General features: G+C 44.0%; 1 protein-coding gene across 2 annotated transcripts; it reads left to right on the forward strand.

Annotated features, from left to right (window-relative positions):
- On the forward strand, positions 1-24,783 carry IP6K2 (inositol hexakisphosphate kinase 2). Of its 2 annotated transcripts, XM_004676196.1 has the most exons (6): positions 1-116; positions 17,698-18,034; positions 19,948-20,170; positions 21,440-21,615; positions 23,413-23,588; positions 24,010-24,783. In XM_004676196.1, the coding sequence occupies exons 2-6, from the start codon at positions 17,833-17,835 to the stop codon at positions 24,508-24,510; spliced, it is 1,278 nt and encodes a 425-aa protein (XP_004676253.1). In that variant the 5' UTR covers positions 1-116; positions 17,698-17,832; the 3' UTR covers positions 24,511-24,783. The 2 variants fall into 2 exon arrangements, with proteins under 2 accessions (XP_004676253.1, XP_012576032.1); XM_012720578.1 differs by lacking the exons at positions 1-116; positions 19,948-20,170; positions 21,440-21,615; positions 23,413-23,588; positions 24,010-24,783 and adding an exon at positions 18,871-19,940 and having other exon boundaries at positions 17,736-18,034.
- The last annotated feature ends 1,244 nt before the right edge of the window (positions 24,784-26,027 follow it).

Below are 26,027 nucleotides of genomic sequence, written 5' to 3' on the forward strand. Positions count from 1 at the left end.
ATAGCAAGAAGCGCCGGGAGCGAGGCGCGGGGGGCGGGGCTCGGCGCGGCCGCAGCCATCTTGGTGTGAGAGAAACAATAGGACGGAAGCACCGCGGAACCGGGCCGAGGCCGCAGGTAACGCCCGCCTCCCCGGGCTGCTAGGTGTGTGCCACCCTGGTAGCTTGGGAGCCGGACTTCTCTGGGCTGTTGGGGGGCGAGGCGTCCTTCCATGAGCGACGTCCCCAGCGTTATTTGGGGAGAGGCACTTCCAGGGGGTGGGAGGAGGGCTTTTAGGGTCTTGGTGGGACCGGATTTCCTCTTGTCATTTGAGAGGCTTTATTTCTTCGGGTCGTAGGAGCGAGATCTTGCCTGGTTTGAGGGTCAGAATCTACCCTGGTCATTGGGGGGGAGGGGTCTCGGGTATCTTGGGGGTGCCGAATATCCCACGGTTATTGAGGTTTTCCCGGATCTTGAGAGGAATGGTCTGTTGGGTTTTGGGGGGGGGGTCTCCCCAGGATATTGGCATCCATAATTTCCGAGTTAGGGGGCGCTCCCTGGGTGTTTGGGTGGAGAAGTCCACCCAGCGCCTCAGGTACTGTTACCTGGGGCCCGCAGCTGTGCAGCCATTTTGAGGTAGAGTGCCAGTTGGGCCTGTCAGCTGATGTCTGGTGGGGGAATCTGCACACCCAACCTTATTATCCAACCGGAGTCTTAAAATGGATCATAGGATGCCTTCTCGGGAGTGATATGCCTGTCCAAGGTGGATGGAGCGTTCATGTCTTTCACATTTGATTACGGACTGCTTTTGTCTTTTGCATCATGATTTGTTTCATTCTAGGATTTTCTTTGGTCTCATATTAAGAAAGCTGCTTTAGCAGAGAAATTAGATCCAATGTTGTGGAAATGAGAAAAAATAAGATCGAGGTCTCTGCTTGGAATAAAACATTTCTGTAGCAAAACATACATTGAACTGGAATAAAGTCATATGAAGAATAGTTACAAGAGAAAGTACTGAAACTTTTGCAAAGTGGATTGCAAATGTCCAGTTATGTATTTTTATAAACGACGATTACAGTAATTTGGATAAATTTAAAATGCTGTATTTGCACTTTTAGCAGAGTAACATTTTAGTGATCTAAGGTGATTATTTACATAGGTTGCTTCTGTGAAATTTGTATAATTGCCTTCTGTAACCTGGTGTTAAGTTTTTAGAGAGAAGCTTTAGAGTGGTTTGTTGTTTTAACTTTAGCCAGCATCAGGATTAAAAAGAGCAAAATGAATATTTTATCATGGTTGACATAATAGTTCAGCTGATTGCTTCTTGTCTTTTTCTGGCAGAAAAACTTAAGTGAACTGCTGATATGCTGATACTTCAGTTGTTTTACATGCTTTGTGACTTTATATTAATAGAGTTCACAGAAATTGTTAGAAATCAAGTTGAGGAGGAGGAGGACTAGAGTTGATGTCATTGTTAAAAAAAAAAAAAAACCCATTTAGCAGATAAAACAGACTTTTGTGCTTGGAGGCTTTGCTTGTAAGTACATTGTATTTCATCAGCCCTGTACCTGCATGAGCAGTGGAATGTGTGCGGAAGGAGCAGCCACTCCTCAGTCAGTGTCCCTTGCAGAGGGGTGCCAGAGCCTTCCATGAGCATCAGAGAAATCTCCCGTATCTAGGCAACGGAAGAGCATGAGCCTCCCTGAGGCCAGCTCAGAGGTAAAAATTTTCCATTGTTTGTCTCGTAAAGAGGATGCTCTGGGGAAGAATTTTCCCTTTCAGTGAAGTTATGTTACTTAGTGGAATAATCACCTTAGACAAAATGAACATATTTTTAGTAAATAGAAAATAGGGAGATGATTACTCTCATACTCTTCATGTGATTGCATTTTGAAACATTTTTTGTTTTTTAAATAAACTACATATTTCCCTATTTGCATCTGAGTAATAAAAGTAATAAGTGATACTAGTATTTTGCAACGTAGGTGGCAAGTAAAGGCCCTTTTCTTCCCAAATTGAAAGTAGAGGCTGCCTCAGTGTTTGGGGGAGTGACAGCCTTCTAAGATGACCAGCTCCACAGTTACAACTCCTAGTCAGTCTTGTTTGGTCTGTTCTCTTCTTCCACCTTAAAAAAAAAAAAAAACTGAAAAATTTTAAAAAGCATATCCCAAAAATGTATTTTATCCTCATGTATTTGATTGTGTGTATTGGAGAGATAAGGAGCTACCCATGCTATCTACAATACCATTATTCTGCCTTAGAAACAGTAATTCCTCAGTTGTTTTTTAGCCATCCACTTGTGTTCCATGTCCCTGTCTCTTTTTTGTAATAGTTGGTTTGTTCAAATCAGGATAAATGATAAAGTCTGTGCGTTGCATCTGATCTGTTGAAGCAACTGTCATTTGTCCCAGAGGGACTCCCACGTGCTTTCTCTGAGCACTCCCTGTGCTTGAGACACCTTTTGACTCTGGTGACTGGATTTGAAGGGGTCACTCTTATATAACTTTTCAGTGACAAATTGAAACAATTGACAGCACTCACTTAGGAAATGAGCTTCATATTAATTTGTAAGTACTGTCAGGGACCTTAACACCTGTGTGTCCTGTGGCCCAGGAAGTATGAACCCTAGGCTATCCAGGAGGAAAGTGGGGAGGAAAGCTTTACCCTTGGCCTCCTTGGCTTCCAGGAGGGTGTAGATTCTCTTGTCTCCTTTCTGTAGCCCTCTTCCTCTCTCATTGCTGTTGTATTCTCTGCTTTCATGCAGTTCACAATTATGGGGGCCTTGAGCCAGTGTTCTTCTTTCTTTACACATTATTTTTGGGGTATGTTTTGTCATTCATTTGTCGGTAATTTCCAAATCCATTGCAAGTTGAGTTCATTCATGCTCCAGTCCCACTGCTTCCACCTCTCTAGAATGCTTGACCACCCCCTTTTATGTAAATGTGTACAGCTCAGTTTACTATTTTCTCCGCTCTGCCTGACTTGGAACAAAACTTGTAAAGGCTCAATATCTGATTTAGCCTTCTGATTTGATCTCTGTATCAGGGGCTCTGAGGAATAGGGTCTACGGTTTCCCACTCTCCAGATTGTTTTGGAATTGAGTAAGAGTATGTGTTTTTTAGGAGAGAGGACAACAGATATCCCCTTCTCAAGAGCTAAAAAGCGTGCTGTACCTAGTCATCGTCCAAGCCCTCTTTCTTTACCCTCCCTCTTTCCTTCCTCAGTTCTCCTTTGTGGACTTTTGCAGGGCATCCAGCTGCCCTGGATGGAGAAGGCAGAAGAATGCCACTGAGTAGGGAGGTGGCATTAAAGAGGGCATTCCAGCTGGGCTGAGTGTCTGGAAGCAGTAGCAGTAGAGGGCTGAGGACTATCAGGCCTCTTTCCTCTAATGCCTGTACCACCAGGGAGGCCTGATTAAAAACAAAAACAAAAACAAAAAACCCTTTTCTTACATTGTTCATTTCTGTACAGTATTTTTAATTCCCCCCCCCATACATCTATCACCACATCACCCATGAGCCATCACCATAGTCCAGCGTGTTCTTCCCTCCCCTGCTGACCCCGCTAACTCCTCTCTCCCCTGCTATATGCCTCAGGTCGGTGGTTTGCCAGTTCCGTGGTTTTTTGGCACTTTGTTCAGTTTCTCTATATTCCTCATATAAGTGAGACCGTCTGATATTTTTCTTTTACTTTTTTTTTAAAAGATTTATATATTTATGCATACAGAACTAGGGTACAGGCCAGAGGTATGGGGTGGGGTGAAAGGATTCACCAGAAACAGAGTGGGAAACAGAACAGGCGGATATACTGAAATACACTGCTGAGGGGAGCAGCGGGCTGAGGGGAGCAGCGGGCAGGTCAGGAGAGGTCTGCTGCGCCATGTGGGTCAGCTCCCTGGCATGGGAGCAAACGCCTGCTATCGTAGGGCACTTCTATTTCTTTCTATACAGACCTTAGAGGGAATCAGATAAGAGACACAGAAGGGAAAAAGGTGTAGTTTACTAAAGGAAAAACAGCAATACAGAGCACAGATTTTTGAATGATTCTACTTATATGAGGTACTAAAAGTAGACAGATAACGAATAGTAATTGCCGGGGACTGGGAGGTAGAAAGATGGGGAAGTTACCATTTCATGGGTGTACTGAAGATGAAAAATTCTGGAGATGGGTGGTGGTGATAGTTGTACAATGTTGTGAATGTACTTAATGTCACTATATAAGCCAAAATATTTTAAATGGTACATTTAAAAAAAAATGCACACAAGAACTGGAGTATAGGCCAAATGTGCAGTGGGCAAGAGGATTCACCAGAGACAGAGTGGGGAGCAAAACAGGCAGATGGACTGAAATACACGTGGAGGGGAGCAGCAGGTGAGACAGGAGAGGTCTGTGGGTCACCTCCCTGGCCAGGAATCAAACTTGTGCTGCATGCCTGCAGGCAGCTTCCTAGTGCTGTGTTTTAACCTTAGGGAGGGTACCCTGGTGTGTTTTAAAGAAGTGAAACCCTGGGGATGAAGGGAGGAAGCAAATCAGTGTCTCCGAGCTATTCCTGCTGTCAGATGAGGTGGTATTCCCGAGGGCCTGGTGGGCAGGAGGGATGTGTTTTGGCATTTTCCGCATGGGCAGTTAGAGGGAAGGTTGGCACTTAATACTTACGCAGCCAGTTGGCCCTGATCGTGGCCCTACATCCTGCTCAGGTGCACCTTGAATTCATTGTTTATATATATATATGTATATTTCTATGTATGTATGTCTCTAGTCTTTTAGAGTTTATGTTTGCTCTTAAGGTAAATTTTCATTAATAGCGCTCTTTTCCAATTGAAGTTATGCTAATTCAGTCTACAAGTAAGGATTAAACTACCACAAATAGATAATAACACTGCCACTGAGGCCACAGCATTATAGGTACATAGTGGCCAAAAGTTAATCTAGTAACAAGAAAGATTTTTGTTCTTTATGTCACTGAGATGTGATGTAGTTAAAGACTTCAGTGGTTGGGAGGATGGTGGTCTTCAGGTCAACACAGGTAGCAGAAATAAGCACATGCCATGATTTAATTCTAAATGCTGTGAAATGTAGCATTGCTGAAGTGATCTGGTTGGTTTCTATCTGTACCACTCTGGCCACAAAAAAGTACCAGCTATAGCTACTTTTCAGCGGACTCTCACTGTGTTTGGTCTTTCACCTGTGTTTTTTTTGTTGTTGTTGTTGTTCCTGGCCACTCTGTGAGGTGATCAGAAGTCTCATCCTAATGTGGATGGAAAAATGTAGTCTTTGAATTTTCTTAAAACCCTGTACTTAAAGATGGAATTCCAGTAGGTGTTGTCACAGTTCCTCTCCTTGCTTTGTGTTGTAGAGAATTTTTCTTATATATTTAAACTCTTATGAATGTACTTAACTGAAATTCATAATTGGTCAAAATAGACGTTCACTTCGTGTTTGTTTTTCCCATGTATTCATTCATGTATCTTAATGGAGACACTGCAGAACTCTTAGAAATTGGATGGCCAACTCTAAGGAAGATGTCCAATACCATTTCATTTTTTAAAAAAAGATTTGTTTTATTTATTTATACATACAAGGTGTGTTTCGGGTGGGGTAGGGGTGAGAGATTTAGCAGAGACAGAGTGGGAAGCAGAACAGGCAGGTTGACTGAAATACACTGCTGAGGGGAGCAGCGGGCAAGGCACTAGAGGTCTGCTGTGCCTTATGCGTCAGCTCCCTGGCAGATGGTTGAATTTTTGCTGCAGTGGCTATGGATAGTGTGATAGTGCTGAGATTTAACCCCTTGTTAAACCTCAGGAAGGCCCCGCCAATATAATTTCTTTTAATGGAAGATGTGCTAAGAGACCGGGAAGCTGAACACTGGACTCAAGTATTGGTGTTTCTGCTCTTAGCTCTGAAAATGTGCCCACTCTCCACCTGGGCTGGCTCTCACAGGCTGTTTGTGGTGGCTGCTGCCTTGCCCCAAGTGCTGTGGGCCACATTAGTTTATCTTAACCCCACCTTGTCAGAAGAGCCCATCATTCTCCTTGCCTTAAGCCTTGTTGGTAGTTTGGGCTACTCCAGGGCAGTGGCCTTTCCTGTCCACAGCTGCACAGAAGAGAGGTGCTCCATGGACATTGTGAAGTTCATTTTACTTTCTTGGAAAATACAGAGCTCTTGCATCCCTTTCAGTGCTCAAATAATCAATTATTTTGTTTTAAAACCCATTTTTAAAACAACCCATGTATAAAACCCATTTTTGCCATAACCTCCTTCCCATCTTTCCATCTGATGGAAAGATCCCAGGTCTGTACAGATTCAGGGTTATGCTGTGGTAGCATTTGTCCTTGGGTCAACCTAGCACCCCCTCTGCCAGCCTTTACTGTGATGTGCATTTATTTCTTTATTTACAAAGATTTTATTTATTTTTATGCATACAGAACTGGGGTGGGAGTTTGATGAGAGGATTCACCAAAGCAGAGTGGGGAACAGACCAAGCAGATTGACTGAAATACACTGCTGAGGGGAGCAGCGGGCAGGTCAGGAGAGGTCTGTCACATCACGTGGGTCACTTCCCTGGCCCAGGATCCAACTCATGCTGCAGTGGCTGAGATAGCTTCATAGTGCTGTGCTTAAACCCACTGAACCACCGGGGAGGGCCCTGATGCGCGTTCATTTAGATGTGCTTTGAGCTTAGTCTGTGTGGACTGTGCCTTCACCTCATCCTTCCCTTCTCAGATGATGTTAAATTGTCTCTGAGTTGGCAGTTTAGTTGCTTTTACAGGCTTTCCTGTTGAGGTGAGCCCAGAACTTTTGTTGGCGCTAATGCTTAACAGAATCCTGTTTCTTTGACTCTTGAGAATTACCAAAACAAAGGAAGTAGGATGGGTATAGTATAGTATAGTATAGTATAGTATAGTATAGTATAGTATAGTATAGTATAGTATAGTATAGTATAGTATAGTATAGTATAGTACACCAAAGAATGTATATTTTTATGAATAAGTGATCTGACAGGCAAAAAAACATACACCAATAACTCTTAAATTACCTACTTGCATGTTGCTGAGATTATCCTCTTTCTAGTGAATCAATTCTAGTGAATCTTTCCAGTTTTTCTGCTATTATGAATAGAGGTTTTTACATGTAAGGTAATGAAATATGTGTGTGTCCTTCAGGCTATGTGCATATGGAGGCGAAACAGCTGAGTTGGTTGCTGACCCTATGCTGAGTTTGAATTTTTTTTTTCTTTGTGTCCTTAACATGAGTGTGGGAATATAGGTCCTTAGAGCTGGCCCTTGCCTACATAGAACCTGTGCTGGACATTATGGGATAGACGCAGTAACCCCTTCCCAGGGCTGCAGCACCTAAATGGTTGATTGGGATGCCACACCTACATTGGGATGTCATAGGAAGAGTGTAAACCTGAGGTTCAGGGACATTGGGAAGAATGGACTTGCAGAAGTGCCAGCTAGCAGCTGACAGATTCTGGGCCCTGAAGAAATGATGGGTGTGGCCAGCAGGTTTGGGGCAGGTGAGGGCTGGGAAGGGAGAACAGGCCACCCCTCTCCCAGGAATGATTTATCTTACTCTCAAAAAATGTATTTACTTTGAAAATACCATTGGCTCAGAGCAGAGCCAAAGAAAGAAAACAGACTGGTAAGGTGACGAAAGTCGTGGTGCCTGGCCTACTCTTGATTGAATTCTTTGCCCTTCACCCAAGCCAGGTGACTCCAAAAGGTTAGTGTGGATTTGCTTAAGAGACATGTATGTGGGGTCTCCCTGGTGGGGAAGGAATTAAAGTCAGCGCTATCAAGCTATTGCCAGCCACTGTAGCATGAGTTTGATCCACAGCCATGGTCCTGACGCACATGGCGCAGCAGACCTGTCCTGGTCTGCCTGCTGTCGGCAGTGTCCTTCAGTCCTTCTGCCTGCTCTGCTCCCCACTCTGTCTCTGGTGAAGCCTCTCATCCCCATCACATCTGGCCTATACTTCAGTTCTTATATGCATAAATAAATAAAAATCTTTTTAAAAAATAGAAATATAGATATGGTTAAACTTTACTTCTCCAAAAGAAGTGTTTACTATTTTGCTGTGTCTTATTTTGAAACGAAATCTCAGTATTCATGGAAGATGACTGGCAAGTGGCTCTGTTCAGTGTCAGAGCCCCTATCTCATTCTTGTCCTGGCTGTTTGTGGAGTGCTGACTGTACTCAGACAGTGTGGTTGGGTGATAAAAGTTGCCAGGATTGGTGCTATGAACCTGGGACATTTTTGCAGACTCTTGGTGCAGGGTGGAGGGATATTTATCTAAGTGAGGTATTTTGAGGACCTGAGAAAATTGTGCCCCTTTGTCACACTCACCTGTCCCTTCACCACCAGGTACACTCCTCAGGCTGCTGGCCTGGCCAGATCCAGACTGCTGAGTTCTGTGGCTGCCCATGAGGACTGAATTATTTTTAGCATATTTGTTTGAGATGATGAGTTCATTTGTCATCTTGGTTTGGGAACAAGCTGAGAGCTAGGCAGGAGTAAACTGTGACCACAGGCAGGGAGCATATAATTTTACCTGTAGCCAGGGGACCATTACTTTCCAGCACATGAGTGAACTGTAAGTCAGGCAGCAAAGTCCTCCATAGATCAGGACTTCACAGTAACTTTGGCCTTAGTCTGAGGGGGTCACATCTAACTGTCCCTAGTGAGTATGGGGGTGGTGGGTGCCCAGAGTGGTGGGTGTCATAGTCTGCATTGAAGAGGAGGAGTAAGAGAGGCTGGACACACATTGCCCTCAAAAGAGGATGTGGAGCATAAGAGGATTGAAAATTCATGGTGTGACAGGGCTGTGGAATACATTCAGCTGTTTTTAAGAAAATTTGGTAAAGAGGATATGGGGCTGTAGAACCATTAGCATTTCCTTGAAGGTGTTTTGCTACAGTTTCAGTTAGAAAAAGCTGCAGTTCTAAAAAATCTGAACTTTTTTTTTAATTTAAAATACTAATTCTAGCAGTGTAGTTCAGATGAATATATTTCTAAATGGGTTAAATGCTCCTTCTTCCTGTCCCCCTCCATCTTGGCACCATCCGGCCTGTCATTCCAGGAATCTAGTCTGATAGGCAAAGAGATGGGGCAGACGTTTCCAGGACAGTGAAGCATTTGAGGGGCTACTATTTCTCTTACAGAAAAGCTTGTCCAGATTTTTGGAACAGAACTAACTTTTATTTTTCCCTTAGCATGGGAGGGTTGGGTGGTGATAATGTATGTTGCTATGACTTTCTTGAAATAATTCCCCTTTCAACTTTCTCCTTTCCACAACTAGAATAAAATGATAATGAAAAGTGAAAAAGAAAATGGCACACCTAGTGTGGGACTGAGGACATCAATTCAGGCTGCGGTGGGACATCAGCATTTGGCCTCTGGGCCTGTAACAGGGAGGTGACTCTCCAGCCAGTCAGCTGTGGTCCTTTGAGCCTTAGGATGACGAGCATGCTCGTGTTCTCAGCGTAGGTACAGGCTGTGTTCCGTCATGATACCTCAGGAATGTGATAACCTCAAAGTGCCTTGGTTCCACCCATCTGTACTCGAGGGCTGTTGTGAGAGTGAAGGAGTTACAGAGTAGAGTTCAATAAAGGCAGCGCTTGTTTCGGGCATAGCTGTAGCCTGTTTTCATTGAAGGCTGAGGAATCGGTCCCTTCTTCCTCTGATCCTGTTGCCTTCAGAACACAGGGTGCACTGAGGTTGTTAACCCACACTTGTTCCCAGGTGACCCATGTCCCAGAGTCTCCATCATGGGACGGAGCTCTTGAATGTGCAGTATAGTTCAGACCAGTGTGTTCTTATGGATAAGTTAAAAACTTTCAAGTGCTGAGAGCCATCTGGGTTTTCCTATTTTGGCTTCAGTGAATTCTTATATTTTTTTTATTTCCCCCCCTTGTACTTTTTTTCCAATTGTGAATGTAACATAATGCTCTGAGTTTGAGAATATTTCAAGATGTTTGGAACATTCAGAAGACCAAAGAGAAGTGAGTGGCAATCTTACCACTTAGTACAGAAATATTCAAGTTCTGTGGTGTCTGAAATTTATATAATTTACATATATATAATAAAATTCGTAATTAAAAAGTAATTATAAATGCCATCTTCATGCAAAAATGATTTACAATTATGAAAACAATTGGATAAGAAAGTGAATATTTAGATTGAAAAAGAAATCACCAAAAATGATGTAAAAATAAACTGTTATATTATTAAAATGAATGAATGAATAAGAAAAGAAAAGAAAAAGAAAAAGAAATCACCAAAAGTGGACAAAAGAGTTACATTCTCCTCTACATGTTGGGGCAGCCTTTTTGACTGTCTTTTTATGATAGCCTTGTCAACTTTTTTTTATAGAAAGGTACACTGTCACTCCTCTAGGGAAGGATCTCCATTTACTTTCTGTTTTTGACAGTTTAGAAGTTCCCCCCCACTACATAATTCGTTACATAAATTTTTAGGATTGTTGTCAGATTTGGGAAACTAACATTTCTTTCATACGCCAGCTTGAGACTTCAAGGCGTGCAAGGCACTGTGTTTTTTTTATTTTAAGAATATTTGTGCTTACAAGAATTGGGTCACAGGTTAGAGGTACCGGGGTTGGGAGGTGGGATGAGAGGATTCACTAGAGACAGAGTGGGGAGCAGAACAGGCAGATGGACTGAATGCACTTCTGAGGGGAGCAGCATGTGAGACGGGCGAGGTCTGCTGTGCCGTGTGGGTCAGCTCCCTGGCTAATTGGGGATTGAACAACTGCTGCAATGGCTGTGGATAGCTTCATAGTGCTGTGCTTTAATCCCTTGCGCCACCAGGGAGGGGTTCCAAGGTACTGCATTTTTCTATGCAGTGACACTAGGCTGTGGAAAGTAGTAGATAGATAGCCATGAAGAGTAGTAGTTAAAAACTTTGGTTTTAATTTTCTGTATGTGGTAAAATATATACATAATATATAATTCACTGTTTTAACCATTTTTAAGTGTACAGGTCAGGGCATAACTGCTGTTTTTGCCAGTCTTTTCCTCTAACTCTTTAAACGTTGTCCAGAAAATAATGAAGTATACAATTTTGTATCTTGGCTTCCTTCACTTGAAGAGTATATCAGAAGCATTTTATCTTACTGTTAAAAGATGAAGTATTGGAGGGCCTCCCTGGTGGCTCAGGGGCTGAAGCACAGCACTGTGCAGCTGTCTGTAGTGGCAGAGAGCTGACCCACATGGCGTGGCAGCCCTCTCCTGTCTCCCCCGCTGCTCCCCTCAGCAGTGTATTTCAGTGGATCTGCCTATTTTCCTCCCCACACCTCCCTGGCCAACTGGGGATTGAATGAGAGGATCTAGTGGATCCTCTCATTCCCCCATATTCTGGCCTACACCCCAGTTCTTATATGCATAAATAAATCTTTTTTAAAAACTGAAATATTTGGTAAGCAAACTTTTACTAGTATCTGCTAAGAAGTCCTGTTGTTGGAGGTGGCTGCATACATGATGCCAGAGTAGATATGTTCAGCTGGTACTTGATTTTTTTTTTTTTAATTGAGCAGTGGTGATAATTTTCCTGCGATTGGCTGTAGTTTGATGCCAGGTACCCAGATGTGTCAGTCTGGTCAGTCACTGTCCTTAGTACCTCCCTCAAAGCAAACATTGACAACTTTCCTTTTCTTTCGGAAGCCTTTGTTCTGCTAAAATTCTATATTCATTTTGTATCCAGTAATTGTGCCTTATTTGATGCACAACTTTACTGGAAGTTCAGGTCACGGAGGAAATGACTTTTCCTTCCATGTCATCTTGCCTGAGACACCAGCATTGCTGAAGAGGCCTTCCATGAATTCTCAGCACCAGCCCTTGGCCTTTATTTGCTCTGCCTGCAAGAAGATTGGGGTAATTATCTGTCAGTGATGATTTAGCAACCTGCAGACCTTAGGTCTTTGATATATAAACTCGATATAAATACAGAATGTCTATATATGAGTTGTATATGAAAGCATTTTAATCTTGTAACCACATTTTTAAAGGTTTATTCTTTAGTGACTGTCCTTGCCCGATTTTCTACAGGAGAGAATTTTCCAAGAGGTTGTTTGTCCTTACACTAAACGTCCATGCTTTGTTTACATTAATGTTTCCATACCAGCGGGCCCTAGGTAAGTGTTCAGCTGTAGCATCATTAATTTATACTTCCCAGTTAAAGCAGATTTGGTAAGGTAGGAGATGATATAAGGAAAATAAACAGCAGTCAGTGCTCAGAAAGCATTTTATAAAGTGTTTTAATCATTGTACTCACTGTATGATTGGTGTGGGTTCAGATCACTGCAGTGGGTGCCTTGGAATCCTTTGTTGATCTGTGCAGCAGGTGCTGGGGACGCAGTAGTGATTTAGGGCACAGCCTAAATCATCTAGGGCGTGCCTGCTCTCCTGGTGCTTTTCTACACTAGAGATTCAGCAGTGAACAGAATTGTCAAAAGTCTCTGACTTTTTAATGATTTTGTTTTTCAGTGGTGGCAAGGTAGGGAAGACAGAAAATAAGACAAGTAGGAAAACTGTCTGCTAGATGGTTACAAGTTCCAAGAAGAAAAGAAAGGAGGACGGTATAGGGAGTGGTTCTTTTAGAGGGGTGGCTAAGGAAGACCCCATTAAACACTTGACATTTGCATGAAGAGCAGAAGGAAGTAAGAGAATAGTAAGTCAGATATCTGGGGAAGAGTGTACTAAGCAGAAGGAATGGAAGGTACAAAAGGCCCTGAGGTAGGTATATGCCAAGCATGTTTGAAAAATAACAAGAAAGCTGTAGTAATTGGAGCAAATTTTATATAGTGATTTTTCTTTCCTTATTAGAGTCCTACAGAAAATATTATCAAACTCTTATGCTTCTGTTATACAAAAGGATGTATAAAGGATGCTTTTTAATTTTGTTTCTAAAGTATACTTTTGTTTTTATTTGACAAGAACTGGAAAGAATAACCATGTAGTTAATAGAAGTCTGCTAACATTCTGACCCTGATAATAATTAGACTTTTAGAATGAGATGGCTTGTTGTCATGGATACACAAGGAGGGAAATGGTTGTGTTGAAAGTCTTGGGAGGGGGAAAGTCTTGGTGGGGGAAGGTGGAGATGTCTTCACAGTAAAAAAGAAATCCTTAACCAAGAAAGCAACCTAAGCTAAACTTGGTATGAGGACTCAGGATGCTTAGTGTGAGGTCAGTGAACCGCATTAGAATAGACAGGAAGTACACTTCACCCAATGCATTTGCAGGTAGAAGCTAATTAACAGCTAACGTGACCTTAAATATGTATTGTGAAAATTCTGTTCATTCAAAAGTGTGTAAGAGACATGTAAGCCCTTGAATTTACTACAATAAAATTCATCAATTTTAAGTCTGTAACTTGATAAGCATTGACAAGTTTATCTAATCACTCTCCCAGTCACCGAATAGAACATTTTCATTACGTATAGAACATTTTCATTACTTAAAAGTACTCTGACCTCTTTGTACAAAGTAAGTTCCCCTACTTATTCCCCCCGGACACTGCTTACCTATTCTGCTACTGTAATTAGACTTTTTCTGGAATTTCATGTGTATGAAAATATATAGTGTGATTGGCTTTTTTCACTTAACACATTTTTGTGATCCATTTTTGTTATTGCATGTATCAGTACATTCCTTTTATTGCTGAATAAATATCAAAAATATGGGTACACTAGTTTGTTTATTCCTTCACCCATCTAGGCTATTTCTGTCTTTTGTTATTGTGAATAATGTTGTTATGGAATACTCAAATGCAAGTCTTTGTGTGGACTTCCTGTTTTAATTTCTCTTAGGTAAATACTTATGAGTAGGATTGCTGGGTCATTTAACAAGTATATTCTTTAACTTAATAAGAAACTGCCAAACTGTTTTTCCAAAGTGGTTGTACCTTTTTGCATTCCTACCAGAAATGTTTGAGAGTTCTGATGACCATCTGTGGTGGTGTAGTTGTGGGCTGTGTATGAATGTGTACACATGCCAGGTGGAGGGTGGCTTTGGGGCTTGAAGAGGATTTGCTGGCGGTAAGGGTTGTTTTTCCACTACCAGCCTAGTGTGCTTCACACCATCCCATGTGACTACCTGGCTCTGGGGCTTTTAAGCAGAGTAAGTGGGCCCAGAAGATCCTATTTGTAACTTTATTTAATTCTGGTTGTATGAGCTAAGGGCCCAGGGACTTTTATGAGTCATAGTTGTTTTATTTGCAGTACTTTAAAAAGTCAAAAATATTAAAGTATTGTTTCCAGCAGATCCTTAAATCATTTTGGTAGGTTTAGGTGGCTTTGCCCTGGCCTAGGATGAGTCATGTCCTGTGTTCTGCATTGTTTCATGAATAAACATGAAGCAATTTAGAAGTTAAAATCTAAAGCCAATATTTTACAGTTATTTCCTGTCTCCCTAGGTAGAGGGTCCACACTTCTCATGGACTTCCCAGTTACTACTCAAGGATTCCTGGGAAACTGAGCCTTAGACCCCTTATGCTTAAGAGCCATTAAGAAATCCCACTGCTCAAACTACATGTGGAACAGAGAAAGTAGCAGGTGAAACTGAGAAAGGTGCTTTGGATACTTCTTTCTTGCCAGGTTGAGGCTATTAGAGAGGAAGGTGACACTTGATCCTCTATTTTCCCACAGTGCTAGAGTCTGGGAGATAGTGGAATAGAGCCTCTGCTTCTATGTCTGCAACCCCAAATATGAGAAATATATTGTGCATTAAAACCATATGTATGGTCATTTCGAGAGAATGAACATAATTTAAATAAGACTCACAAAACAGGACTTACTATGTGCGGTGCACATATATTTACTGTGTTTTCCTATTTTATCCAGACAAATTAACAAAATACTGATTACCACTCACTAATTTGATGACACAGTCTCCACAGTAGAGATCTACTCGAAGCCTCTCTTCTCCATTTTATCAACCAGAAAGCTGGAACCCAAAGGGAGCCAGGGATTTGGAATCTTCCTAAGTAACTGAATGGCAGAACTGGGGCTAGACTATGGCTCCACCTAACTACTGGATAATCAATTATCTCCCTAATTCTGCTTCACATCTGGGAGTTTTTTTCTGTCATCAGACTTGGCTCAGTGAAAATGGGCCTTATTTTTCTTGCCCCTCTACCCATGATGATGCTTCTCCTGGGAGCAGTGTGCTGTGGACTGCCAAAGGTATTGGCAGGGACCAGGGAGGGTGTGTGGCGAGGTGCCATGTCATACCCAGCAACTCATGAACACACCATGACGGTAAGAGGAGGTGAGGCGGGAACCCGCATCTGGCCTTCCCAGCTTTGGCAGCACCCATAAATCGTACTTTAGAGTTGCTGCGAAAGACTGGTTTTTGTTTGTTTTCGATTTTTCATTGGAGGTGGGGTGAGTAAGAGAGAAGCCAGAGGTTTTTCACTTAATTGAATATATTTAAGAATTCTTGAACAAAGTTGGAGCGGGATTGCCATTGTTAATAGATAGCATTACTTTGATAACAAAAACCATTTTAGACTTACAAAAGGTTTGGATTGTGTTTCTAAATTCTGGCCCATAGGAAGTGTCTTGTGCTTTACAGTTTGATAAGTATGGTATCTGGTTCCATCTCTGATACTGGCACACAGAGCAGTAGCTTTCCTTTGGTACTTTGCTTTTCGTAGACTAGTGAACTGGTCTGTATAGATGCTTACAGTGAGGCCAGGTGTGCCAGGGTGCCACCTTCTCCGGAGAGTAAGGAGTGGCTGGCATGTAAACATCCCTAGTGCTGGTTGCCTGTGTTGTCTTGGATCTCTTCTCCACACATGCCCTCTGAGGCCGCATTTGAAGATGAGGGGTAGTAAAGGATGAGAATCAGAACCTCTGGTTTTCTACTTTTTACATATAGGAAAACTTATTGATTCCTAACCCTTGAATCCAGTTGGGGTCCACTCTTTAAAAGGAAGAGATTAACACGAGCTTCAATGCTTTAAAAAAGGCTACTTTATAAATAGAAAATTAATTATATACTGAGTGCATTCTCATGGCACAAACTAAATGTCCCTTGTACACTAGTGTACTATTCTAAGGGAGAAGTCCTGGGGTGGGGGGCCTTGAGGCAGGTGCGAGGGCAGTGAGCCGTGGCTTATTGTCCCCCCAGCATGAGTTTCCTCACTTCCCTAATCAGCTTCCGTTCGCATTGAAGGAGGGTAGTGCCTGCCTCACTGATAATACCTTGTCCGAGTTAAATAAATTCCTGTAACGAATGTAGTAGGTGTTTTTCTCATACTCAGGACACTTGGCCTATCCTCTTCAGACCCATTGTGCCACATTTGGAGTCATAGGAACTAGAGGAGTCTTCAGTAGTAACCCTGTACAGATACTGAAGTATATAGCTCAACCCCTCTAAGTAATGCTCGTGAAGATTGGGTAGTCTGTAAATTATAGACAGGAAACAGAATTAGCTCAGAATTTTGTGAAATGATTAACAGAGCACACAGGAGTTGTATTTTGCTGAGATGTGATGTGTAGCCTCATATTCCAAATTAGATCTAACTTGGTGGATGATGGCCCTCAAAATGGCCCCAGGATCACAGCTTTGATTTAAAGGTATGCCCCAGCTTTTGGAGATCAGGGTAGAACTGATAAAAATAGTCAGTGACCTAGAACACTGTGTATCTTGTTAAATGGGGTTTGTCAGCCTTGATCAGTTGTTTTTAGATACAGACGTTAATCATTAAAGCTAGGCCTGGCTCCACTGCTAATAAGGTTAATGGGGCACATGTTTGGCCTTGGGCAGGGCGGTGCTTACGGGACTTTGGGGAAGCAGGATGTGTAAGCAGGTTGCCTCTTTAAATGTGTTTTATAAAATGTAAGCGTGATTTCTAATGTAAACTGTGATGATATATCAGTGTTGTTTCCTCCTCATTTGTAACCAGTCTCTTGGGAGATACTGAAAAAAGGGGAGGCTGTTGCCTGGGGGTGGGGGCAAATGGGAAATCTTTTTGTATTCCTCACTATTTTCCTGGGAACCTAAAATTACTTAAAAAAAAAAAGTCTATTAAAAATTGTAACTAACAGAGAGATTCAAATTAATCATTTTAACAGTTTTATCAGAATGATAAAATTTAGGGCCCTCCCTGGTGGCACAGTGGGTTGGAGTCCAGCACTGTAGATAGAGGTAGCGGCAACTGCTTCACCTGGAGTTGGATCCCTGGCCAGCAAGGTGACCCCACATGGCTCAGCAGATCTCTTCTGTCTCGACCTGCTGCTCCACTCAGCAGTGTATTTCAGACGATCTGCCAGCTCTGCTCCCCACTCTGTTCTGGTGAATCCTCTCACCCCCACACCTCTGGCCTGTATCCCAGTTCTTGTATGCATAAGTGCATAAATAAATCTTTTATAAGAAAGATGATGTTAAGATTTAATCTAAATAACAAGTTGAAATTGAGATTTTTACCTTATGATGGCTTTGTGTTTTGACTGCTGTGGCTTTGTAACGCCCCTGTCAGGGAGCACCTATCGCCAGTCCCTGCCTGTGGCCATCTATGCTGCCCAGCCGCACCCTGCCCGGCTTGACTCGGCTGTTTGTTTCTGAGGGAGTGGGCGGGCTGGAGTGGGCGGGGCCGTGTGAGCTCGGCTGTTGTCTTTCCGCTGGAGGGCCGGTGACTGACGCTGGAGTGGTTCCCAGGCCGCTTCCAACTCTCATTTCACTGTTTGCTCCACAGAGCGTCCTGCCCCGCACAACTGAGGACCTGAAGCCTGATAGAGGGGACACACGCACGGATAGACAACAGACGGAGGACGCACTGGCCGCTGGACCCTGCCGCCTCCCCCTTCTCCCGGCTGCCTGCGCCTGGAGGATGAGCCCAGCCTTCAGGGCCATGGACGTGGAGCCCCGCACCAAGGGCATCCTCCTGGAGCCCTTTGTCCACCAGGTCGGGGGTCACTCCTGCGTGCTCCGCTTCAACGAGACAACCTTGTGCAAGCCCCTGGTCCCAAGGGAGCACCAGTTCTACGAGACCCTCCCTGCTGAGATGCGCAAATTCACCCCCCAATACAAAGGTGAGCCCCCAGCTGCAGTAGGGTTAGCCAGAGCCTGGTGAGATTGGAGAAATCCTGGCCACGAGTGGTGGCCCAGGCAACCATCCAGGGGGCCCTCATCCCCTCCGGTGCGCACTGTGTTTTCCCCCCTCCTCCTCCCCTTGGCCCTCAGCCCAGCACCTCACACCCTCAGTTTTCAAGTCCTGGTAAGATTGCTTAATTCTGTTTTTGTTCTGTGGATGTTTGTTTTGAGTTTACTTTCAGTGGAAGTGTAGTTGTGTTTTATGTTCAGGTCTCTCTTGGTCACAGTAACCCATAGTCCCCCATGAGGGGACAGCGGGGGAAGGCTTTGAGAGAATTTTACACAAAATACTTGCCGCCTGCTTTTTGTCCTCCAGGAAACCAAAAGTCCGGGTGATTGGGTAGGCTGGGAGCAGGGTTGAGTCAGATGGAATGCAGGAGTGGGAGGCCTATGCTGATTAGCTGAAGCCCTTTGTTATAATGGAATGTCCCCAAAATTGCTATATTAAGGCAACCATTTGATTCATACATGGTGATTTTTCTCCTTTTTGTAATGCATTTGGGGAGCCACCAGCATGGTGTGGATTTTCCTGGGGAGGTGGGATTGTTTGCAAATCGGAGAAGAACCCATTAAAGAAATTAATTTTAATTTTGCATTGCCTGGTTATACAAAAGACTCTTGAACAACTTAGGTTTTTCTGGTATTGTTGAAACATGCTCTTTAAAGATAGAATGTACTGGGCGCTTCTCTGTACCCTGAATATGCATGTGTGTTGGGGTGGGGGGTGGGGGAATTGGGGGCCCTCACTTGGTCCTTCTCTGTTGTTTTTTTCCAGGACAAAGCCAAAGGCCCCTTGTTAGCTGGCTGCCCTTGTCCCCTTGTTTCCCCTGGGCCTTTCCCCTGTGGCCACAGGGAAGTGTGGTCCCCTGAATTCTCAGAGCCGGGGACCAAATCAGAAGTGTGTCGTCTCTCTCTGAGCACGCTATTCCCCTGCAGCAAGAGAGCGAGCGAGCGAGCGAGCGGGCGGGCAGCAAAGGACTGAGCAAATTGAGTGAACCCAGGGCCGGAGAGGCCTGGGAGGAAAGGTGTTCAGCCAGTCGGTTGTAAGGCGCTCGTCGGCATTTGCTGAAACGCTCACACCTGACAGCCCCCTCCTCAAAGACTGGCCAGTTACACGTGGCAGGTTCTAGAGACTCAAGGGGGAGCTGCTTTGAAAGCCACCATGCATCTGTGCTCCAGGCCCAACCCTGTTTGCCTTGTGTTCATTTTGTTCTCTTGTGACATGAGACTACAAAGACCAATAAAGTAACACTTGAGAAGGACAAAAGGCTTGGAGCGTCCACCCATGTGGGGTGCTGCAAGAAGCCTCTGCTAGGTGTCTGTTGTGCTGTGTAGTTTGTTTTGTTTGCTCCTTTATTTTGTTTTGCTTACCTAGTTCTACCTTACCCTTGAATGCGTCATACCCCTCAGGCAAACTTGTGTTCCCTGTGTTCAGGCTCTGCTTTAAAGCAAGTCTTCAGGCTGTCAAGAGTTTCACTTTAGGGCATTAAAAATGCCTACAAGATAAAACAGCAGCAAATGTTTTTACATTTTAGGATTAGAAGAGTTACATAAAAATTAATAAACGTTTTCAATGATGGAAAAATGTGTCTTGTAATTCTTTGGCTCTTGCCTTGTTGAGTACATCAGAGAGGAAGACTCTCAGCCATGTTTGCTCCCTAATCGCTTGTCTTGTGTGGTGTCATCTTTTCTAGCTGTTTTGATATTTGTTAGGTTTGCAGATGAGTTTGGGCCTCTGGCAACATAGAGACTAAGGAACAGGGTAAGAAAAAAACAAATGTTACAATCATGTTACTTATAACACATATGCTTGTAGAATTAAAAGTCCTTTCTGCTCCTCATCCCCTCCCAGGTGTAGTATCTGTGTGCTTTGAAGAAGATGAAGACAGAAACTTGTGTTTAATAGCATATCCATTAAAAGGGGACCATGGAACGGTGGACAATGTAGACAGTTCAGACTGTGAACCAAAAAGTAAGCTGCTAAGGTGGACAAACAAAAAACATCATGTCCTAGAAACGGAAAAGACCCCCAAGGACTGGGTGCGGCAGCATCGGAAAGAGGAGAAGATGAAGAGGTGGGTATAAACTGAGGAAATCCCTGGATTCTGTGGAGGGGAAGTTGTCGGAGGATCTTAGTTATTACAGCCCAACCCCTTGAAGCTAAGAATTCATACACTAAAGTTATTAGGTTCCACTCGGTGGCCAGTTCCCCTGCGACACATCCAGCTGCTATTAGACTCTGGGTTAGATCATGCTTTTTAAAAAAATATTCTAAAAGGACACATTTAAAAATATATATATATATATTATATAATAGTTTATTTTTACATCATTTTGTGCCTTTTCCATCTCAATTGTAATCCCCGTGGGCTTCTGACCACCAAATCACTGTAGTCCAGTGCACTACCCCTCCCCCCCACCAATTTTTGATCCCATTCCCCACTCTACCCCTATAAAATGTCTCTGGTATATAGCTGTTCATTATTATCATTTTCTCTCTTGGTCCTTATACTCCTGCAATGAGTGAAACCATCCTGCTATGAGGACACACTTATTAAGAAAAGGAAAAAGAAAAAGTGAAGCACCTGCATAGTCACAGGCAGGCAGAAAACCTGCCTAGATCTTGCTATTTTAGCACCTGTGGTGTCAGCTGTAAAAATTTTTAAAGAGATTCTTGATAAGCAGTCACTTCTGCAACTGCCTGTGTCAGGCCCTGTGCTGCTCCAAGGGGTGTCCCAGTGACCAAGACAGTAGTCATCCTGTCACTTCAGGTTGCCCTCTGGTAATGAGAGACAAAATGATCGGTTGAGCATCCATGAAACTTGAGGCACCAGAGAGAAGGACTCTCAGCAGGGCCTTCCAAGTGCTACACCTTGGTAGAGCTTGCAAGAACATTTTATATATATATATAAATACACACACATATGTATATATATAAAGTATAAATAATGTTGCTAAGTAGGTTGACTTATTCCTATGGAATTTCAACTCCAATTTCCCTAGTCTTCAGTATCTGGAATCAAGGAGCCGGGATATACCAGAAGCCAGGGGTGGTAATATCTTGACAGATGACAGTGAAGGGGGCCTTTGGATGTCTGGGTGGAGCCAGAAACTATTTTTGTATCTTGAGTTCTCTTCCTTGTAAGAAACAGCAGCCCCCTTAGTTTGTTTTTCAGTCACCTTTTTTACATAATGTATTCATTTGAAGCATTTAATGTGTGCACTGAAATCACCAACACATCAAGATAATAAACTTCCCATCATTCCTGAAAGTTTTTTCTTGGCTCTTTGGTCCTGAATTTTGATAAGACATCATGATTTATTGGTTCCTTGTCTCTTTATAGCCATAAGTTAGAAGAAGAATTTGAGTGGCTGAAGAAATCCGAAGTCTTGTACTACAGTGTAGAGAAAAAGGGGAATGTAAGTTCCCAACTTAAACACTATAACCCTTGGAGCATGAAGTGTCACCAACAACAGTTACAGAGAATGAAAGAGAATGCAAAACATCGGAACCAGTACAGTATCCTTTTTCACAGGGCATCTCTGTCTTGGAGACTTTGAGGGAGAGGAAAAGACCCTTGGAGTTTGAAGAGAAGGGTTGTGCCAGGATACCCTCTGTGATCATTGTAGGCAAATAGCACTTCCCTGGGCCAAGGATTGGGTAGGAGTGTGGGTGGTGGGGAAGAAGGGTTGAAGGGACCAACCTCATCAGGGGGTCTTGAGAGTACCAAGAGCTGGTTTGTTTTCAGGTTTCTGTGGAAGTCCCCAAAGAGTGCCTACCTGCCAGGATGAGTGGGGTGAATAAAAGACCAGTCTTTCAATCTTGTTTCACCAGACTGGCACATGGTGAAAGCAGTGGGGTCCTTTCTACTCCCCTCCTCCCTCTTTAAGCTGTTAAGCTATGCTTCATTGATTCCTTTTTTAACCTTATGGAGGAAAATTGCTCAGAATTGAGCATGTTTTTGTCTTTAACTTTTTGGTAGGGAAACTTTTAAACATTAAATATAGAATGGCACATTGAATCTCTGAATACCAGTTGACCTAGGTTCTACAGTTGAGCCACTCTTCTCAATCTTGGGTGATGACTGTCTGTATACCCAAGATGCCACAGTGGGATCTTTGAAACAACTCCCAGCTGTATCATTCCATCTGTCTACACCTCTGCACATATCTTTCAAAGATGGGGTTACTTTAAAACATGAATACCAATATCATTAGGAGTCCATGAGTTCAAGTGTATTTGACATTTTTGTCTATTCCAGTTATCATTACTGATAAGTTGTCACATGTTTGGCAAGGCTCCTAAATCATTTTGACACTATCACAGTAGTCTATGATAGTTATCTTTCCAGGGTGAAAAGATGGGCCAAGGCCATCTGGATGTGAATGTTTCCTAGTCCAGATGTGAATCCAATGTTTCCTAGTCCAGATGTGAATTTCACTAAGGCAGAGTTTATAAATCTTTTCAGTATAGAGCCAAATGCTTTAGGCTTTACAAGGCATAAATTGTATCACAACTCTGCCGTTGTAGCATGAAAGCTGCCGTAGACAACAGTATAAATGAACATGTTAACTGTGTTCCAGTAAAGCTGTGATCACAGATCTGAGTTTGATTTTTATTGAGTCATGAAGTATTATGTATATTTTGACCTTTTAAAAATGTAAGAGGGGCCTCCCTGGTGGCCTGTGGTTAAGTATCATCACTGTCACCTCTACATACAGCCTGAGTTTGATCCCCAGCCAGGGAGAGGACCCATGTATGGCACAGCAGACCTCTCCTGTCTCACCTGCTGCTCCCCTCAGCAGTATATTTCAGTAAATCCACCTGTTCTGCTCCCCACTGTGTCTCTGGTGAATCTTCTCACCCTCCACACCCCAGTTCTTCTGTGCAAAAGTAAATAAAATAATTTTTTTACACACATACAAGTGAACCATTCCTAACTTGTAGGTTGCATAGCAACAAGCAGTGAGCCATAGTTCACCTATCCCAGCACGAAAAACTTTTCACGAGTTCATACTGTTATTTAAATTAGTTCCATAGTAAAAGCCACCTAGGAGCTACTGAATTTACTCAATGTTGTTTGTAATTTAGGGACAATATGCTCTGGCCCCTAGGTCTCTGTTCATTATGGACCCAGGCCATTCTCAGGCCAGTTTCCTGACATGAATTAAAGATGTCCTCCAGCCTAAAAAAAGGCTTGGACTCTCTCAAGGGCCATAGCAGGACTGACAGGCCTTCTGGGAGCACTGTATGCACTAGATGCCAAGGCCCATGCAGGAGTCTTTCTCTGTAGAAGAGTCTTCCTTAATCACTCAGAATTCATCTTACTGGAGAACCTGACTTCCCGCTATGAGGTGCCTTGTGTCCTGGACCTCAAGATGGGTACACGCCAGCATGGTGACGATGCTTCAGAGGAGAAGGCAGCCAACCAGATCCGCAAATGCCAGCAGAGCACGTCTGCAGTCATCGGTGTGCGTGTGTGTGGCATGCAGGTGAGGGGCGTGCTGTCCATGGTGTGGGCTGACGTGTCTCTGTTAGCTGCCGCTCCTTCACCTAGGCATAGTCTTATTTTCTCAGAAGAGTCCAGATTTGACTTGAGTAACTTTCTTTTGTAGTTAGAAAAGAAAACATGGATGCCTGGGTGTCCCCCTCAGGGGCTAGCCTGCGTGGCTGAATCCAGAGTCCATGGACAGGAGGTAGAGGAAAACAAAAGGGTTAGGCCTTCCACTGGGCAGGGCTGGGGACAGCACCCAGAGCAGAGGGCTGTATCCTGAGTGGGTGTTGCTTCAAGAGGTTGGTATCTGGTGTACTTAAAGTCAAGGATCTGATTCAGGCTGTCATATCGCTGCCACACCCCAGGGTCTAGGGTCTGGAATGGCTGCAGCATCTAACCTGCTGGTCTTGCTCCCACAGGTGTACCAGGCAGGCAGTGGGCAGCTCATGTTTATGAACAAATACCACGGACGGAAGTTGTCAGTGCAAGGCTTCAAGGAGGCGCTTTTCCAGTTCTTCCACAATGGGCGGTACCTGCGCCGTGAGCTCCTGGGCCCTGTGCTTAAGAAGCTGACTGAGCTCAAGGCGGTGTTGGAAAGACAGGAGTCCTACCGCTTCTACTCAAGCTCCCTCTTGGTCATCTATGATGGCAAGGAGTGGCCTGAGGTGGCCCTGGACTCAGATGCTGAGGACTTAGAGGACCTGTCAGAGGAGTCAGCTGACGAGTCCGCTGGTGCCTATGCCTACAAGCCTATTGGCACCAGCTCAGTGGATGTGCGTATGATCGACTTCGCGCACACCACCTGCAGGCTGTATGGCGAGGACAGTGTGGTACATGAGGGCCAGGATGCTGGCTATATCTTTGGGCTGCAAAGCCTGATAGACATTGTCACAGAGATAAGTGAGGAAAGTGGGGAGTGAGCTTGCTGGCTGCACTAGCATCTGAGAGACTCTGTGTCCCAGGCACAGCTGTGCTGCGTCGTCGGGAAGGAGGCCAGTATGGCCAGGTGGTGGGCCCTCAGCCTGGAGCTGATGTGTAGAGGCCTCGCTGAGTCCCAGCCTGAGCCAGCCCTACCACGCCCGGAGTATATTTATTTTAACTATTTCTTCAACATTCCACATTTGATGATGCAGATACCTCTTTCTTCCCTGAGTGAAATGTTCTAATACAGATCTTTTTGTTAATTGTATATAGTGCTACTGTCATTCTTGTTAAAGCTGTCTCTTAGAACCCTCACTGTACATGCTATGTGACTGCTGTTGTGCATTAGCATTCTTGCCACTGCTATTACCCCATGGACTGAGCTTCTTAGCTTTGTCCTCATCCCCTATCAATACTTCCAAGGTCACACAAAAAGAACTCCAACACATAACATACCAGATTCCTTTGGAATATATATACTGGTCTAGTTTCTGTCCAGCCTCGTGCAGCTTAAGCTGAAGTTGGGCAGGAGGCATGCCAAACCTTGGCACCACTGGCAGCAGATGATTGGCAAACTTTGTGATGTTGGGTGTCCTGGAATCAATACTGAGACCTCAGGTAATCAGATTCTTGCCTGTTGGCAACTACGAGCTCTGCAGTAGAGTCCCAGGAAGTGGGGCTCGTGGGGCTCAACGGGAAGGGGATGTTTTAGTCTGGGTGGTCCTCTTGTCTGCACTCCTTTCCAGCTCTGGTCACCACTACAACCTTATCAGTCTTTCACACAGCTCTAGCCGAAACCCTAAGGGAACTATACTAGGAGGGCTTCTGGGAGAAAGAGGTAATGGCAGGAGGTCTTGAACTGCACTCTGCAGGGAAAAGAGCACAGACCCCGTTCCAAGAAGCAGAATCTGGGTGTCCAGCTGCAGCAAATCCACCTGCAGTGGAACTGCCCAGGTCCTCCTCTCTAAGGCTCAGTATTTACTGTGGGCAAGTCGACTACCTGTATATACGGCCTGGTTGTGCCCGTACCTGGCTCCCTGAGCTCAGACTTGCAATGGGAGATGTGACTAGACTACACCCTGGACAGGAATGGGAAACTCCAAAGGAGTTTGCCTCTCCCCTGGGTTAATGGCCCTGCTTTACAGCCCCATCATGCAACCCCAGGCCTTGAGGAGCTTCAAAGACGTGAGGTCAGGGCTTACTGAAAAGATGAAAGGGTCAAACGAGCTGTCATGGTCAAACGGCCCCCCACTCCTCATCCTTTTGCAGCTTGCCTGTCTGCTCTTAGATGGGAGTCAATTCCATTTGGGGTTGTCCTATAAGGGCAGTGATGTATAGTGACTGATGGGGCAGGAGGACCTTAATGCTGTAGTGAAGGGGAGTTACCTAGGCAGAGGAAACAGGCAACCTTAGGCTGGAGAGGCTGGTGGTTGAAGAGAGGAGGTGGGATCTGGTAGAAAGTGAGAATGTTCAAAATCTTTGGAACAGGGAGTGAGCCAGTTGGGTTCATGCATGT

Source organism: Condylura cristata, unplaced genomic scaffold, assembly GCF_000260355.1.
Source record: "Condylura cristata isolate star-nosed mole 26May11 unplaced genomic scaffold, ConCri1.0 scaffold00004, whole genome shotgun sequence".
NCBI lineage: Eukaryota > Metazoa > Chordata > Mammalia > Eulipotyphla > Talpidae > Condylura > Condylura cristata.

Coding starts and splice junctions, on each gene's coding strand:
- IP6K2 (XM_004676196.1), top strand. CDS start 17,833: ATGAGCCCAGCCTTCAGGGCCATGGACGTGGAGCCCCGCACCAAGGGC. Junction 18,035..19,947: donor ATTCACCCCCCAATACAAAG/GTGAGCCCCCAG, acceptor ATCCCCTCCCAG/GTGTAGTATCTGTGTGCTTT. Junction 20,171..21,439: donor AAAGAGGAGAAGATGAAGAG/GTGGGTATAAAC, acceptor GTCTCTTTATAG/CCATAAGTTAGAAGAAGAAT.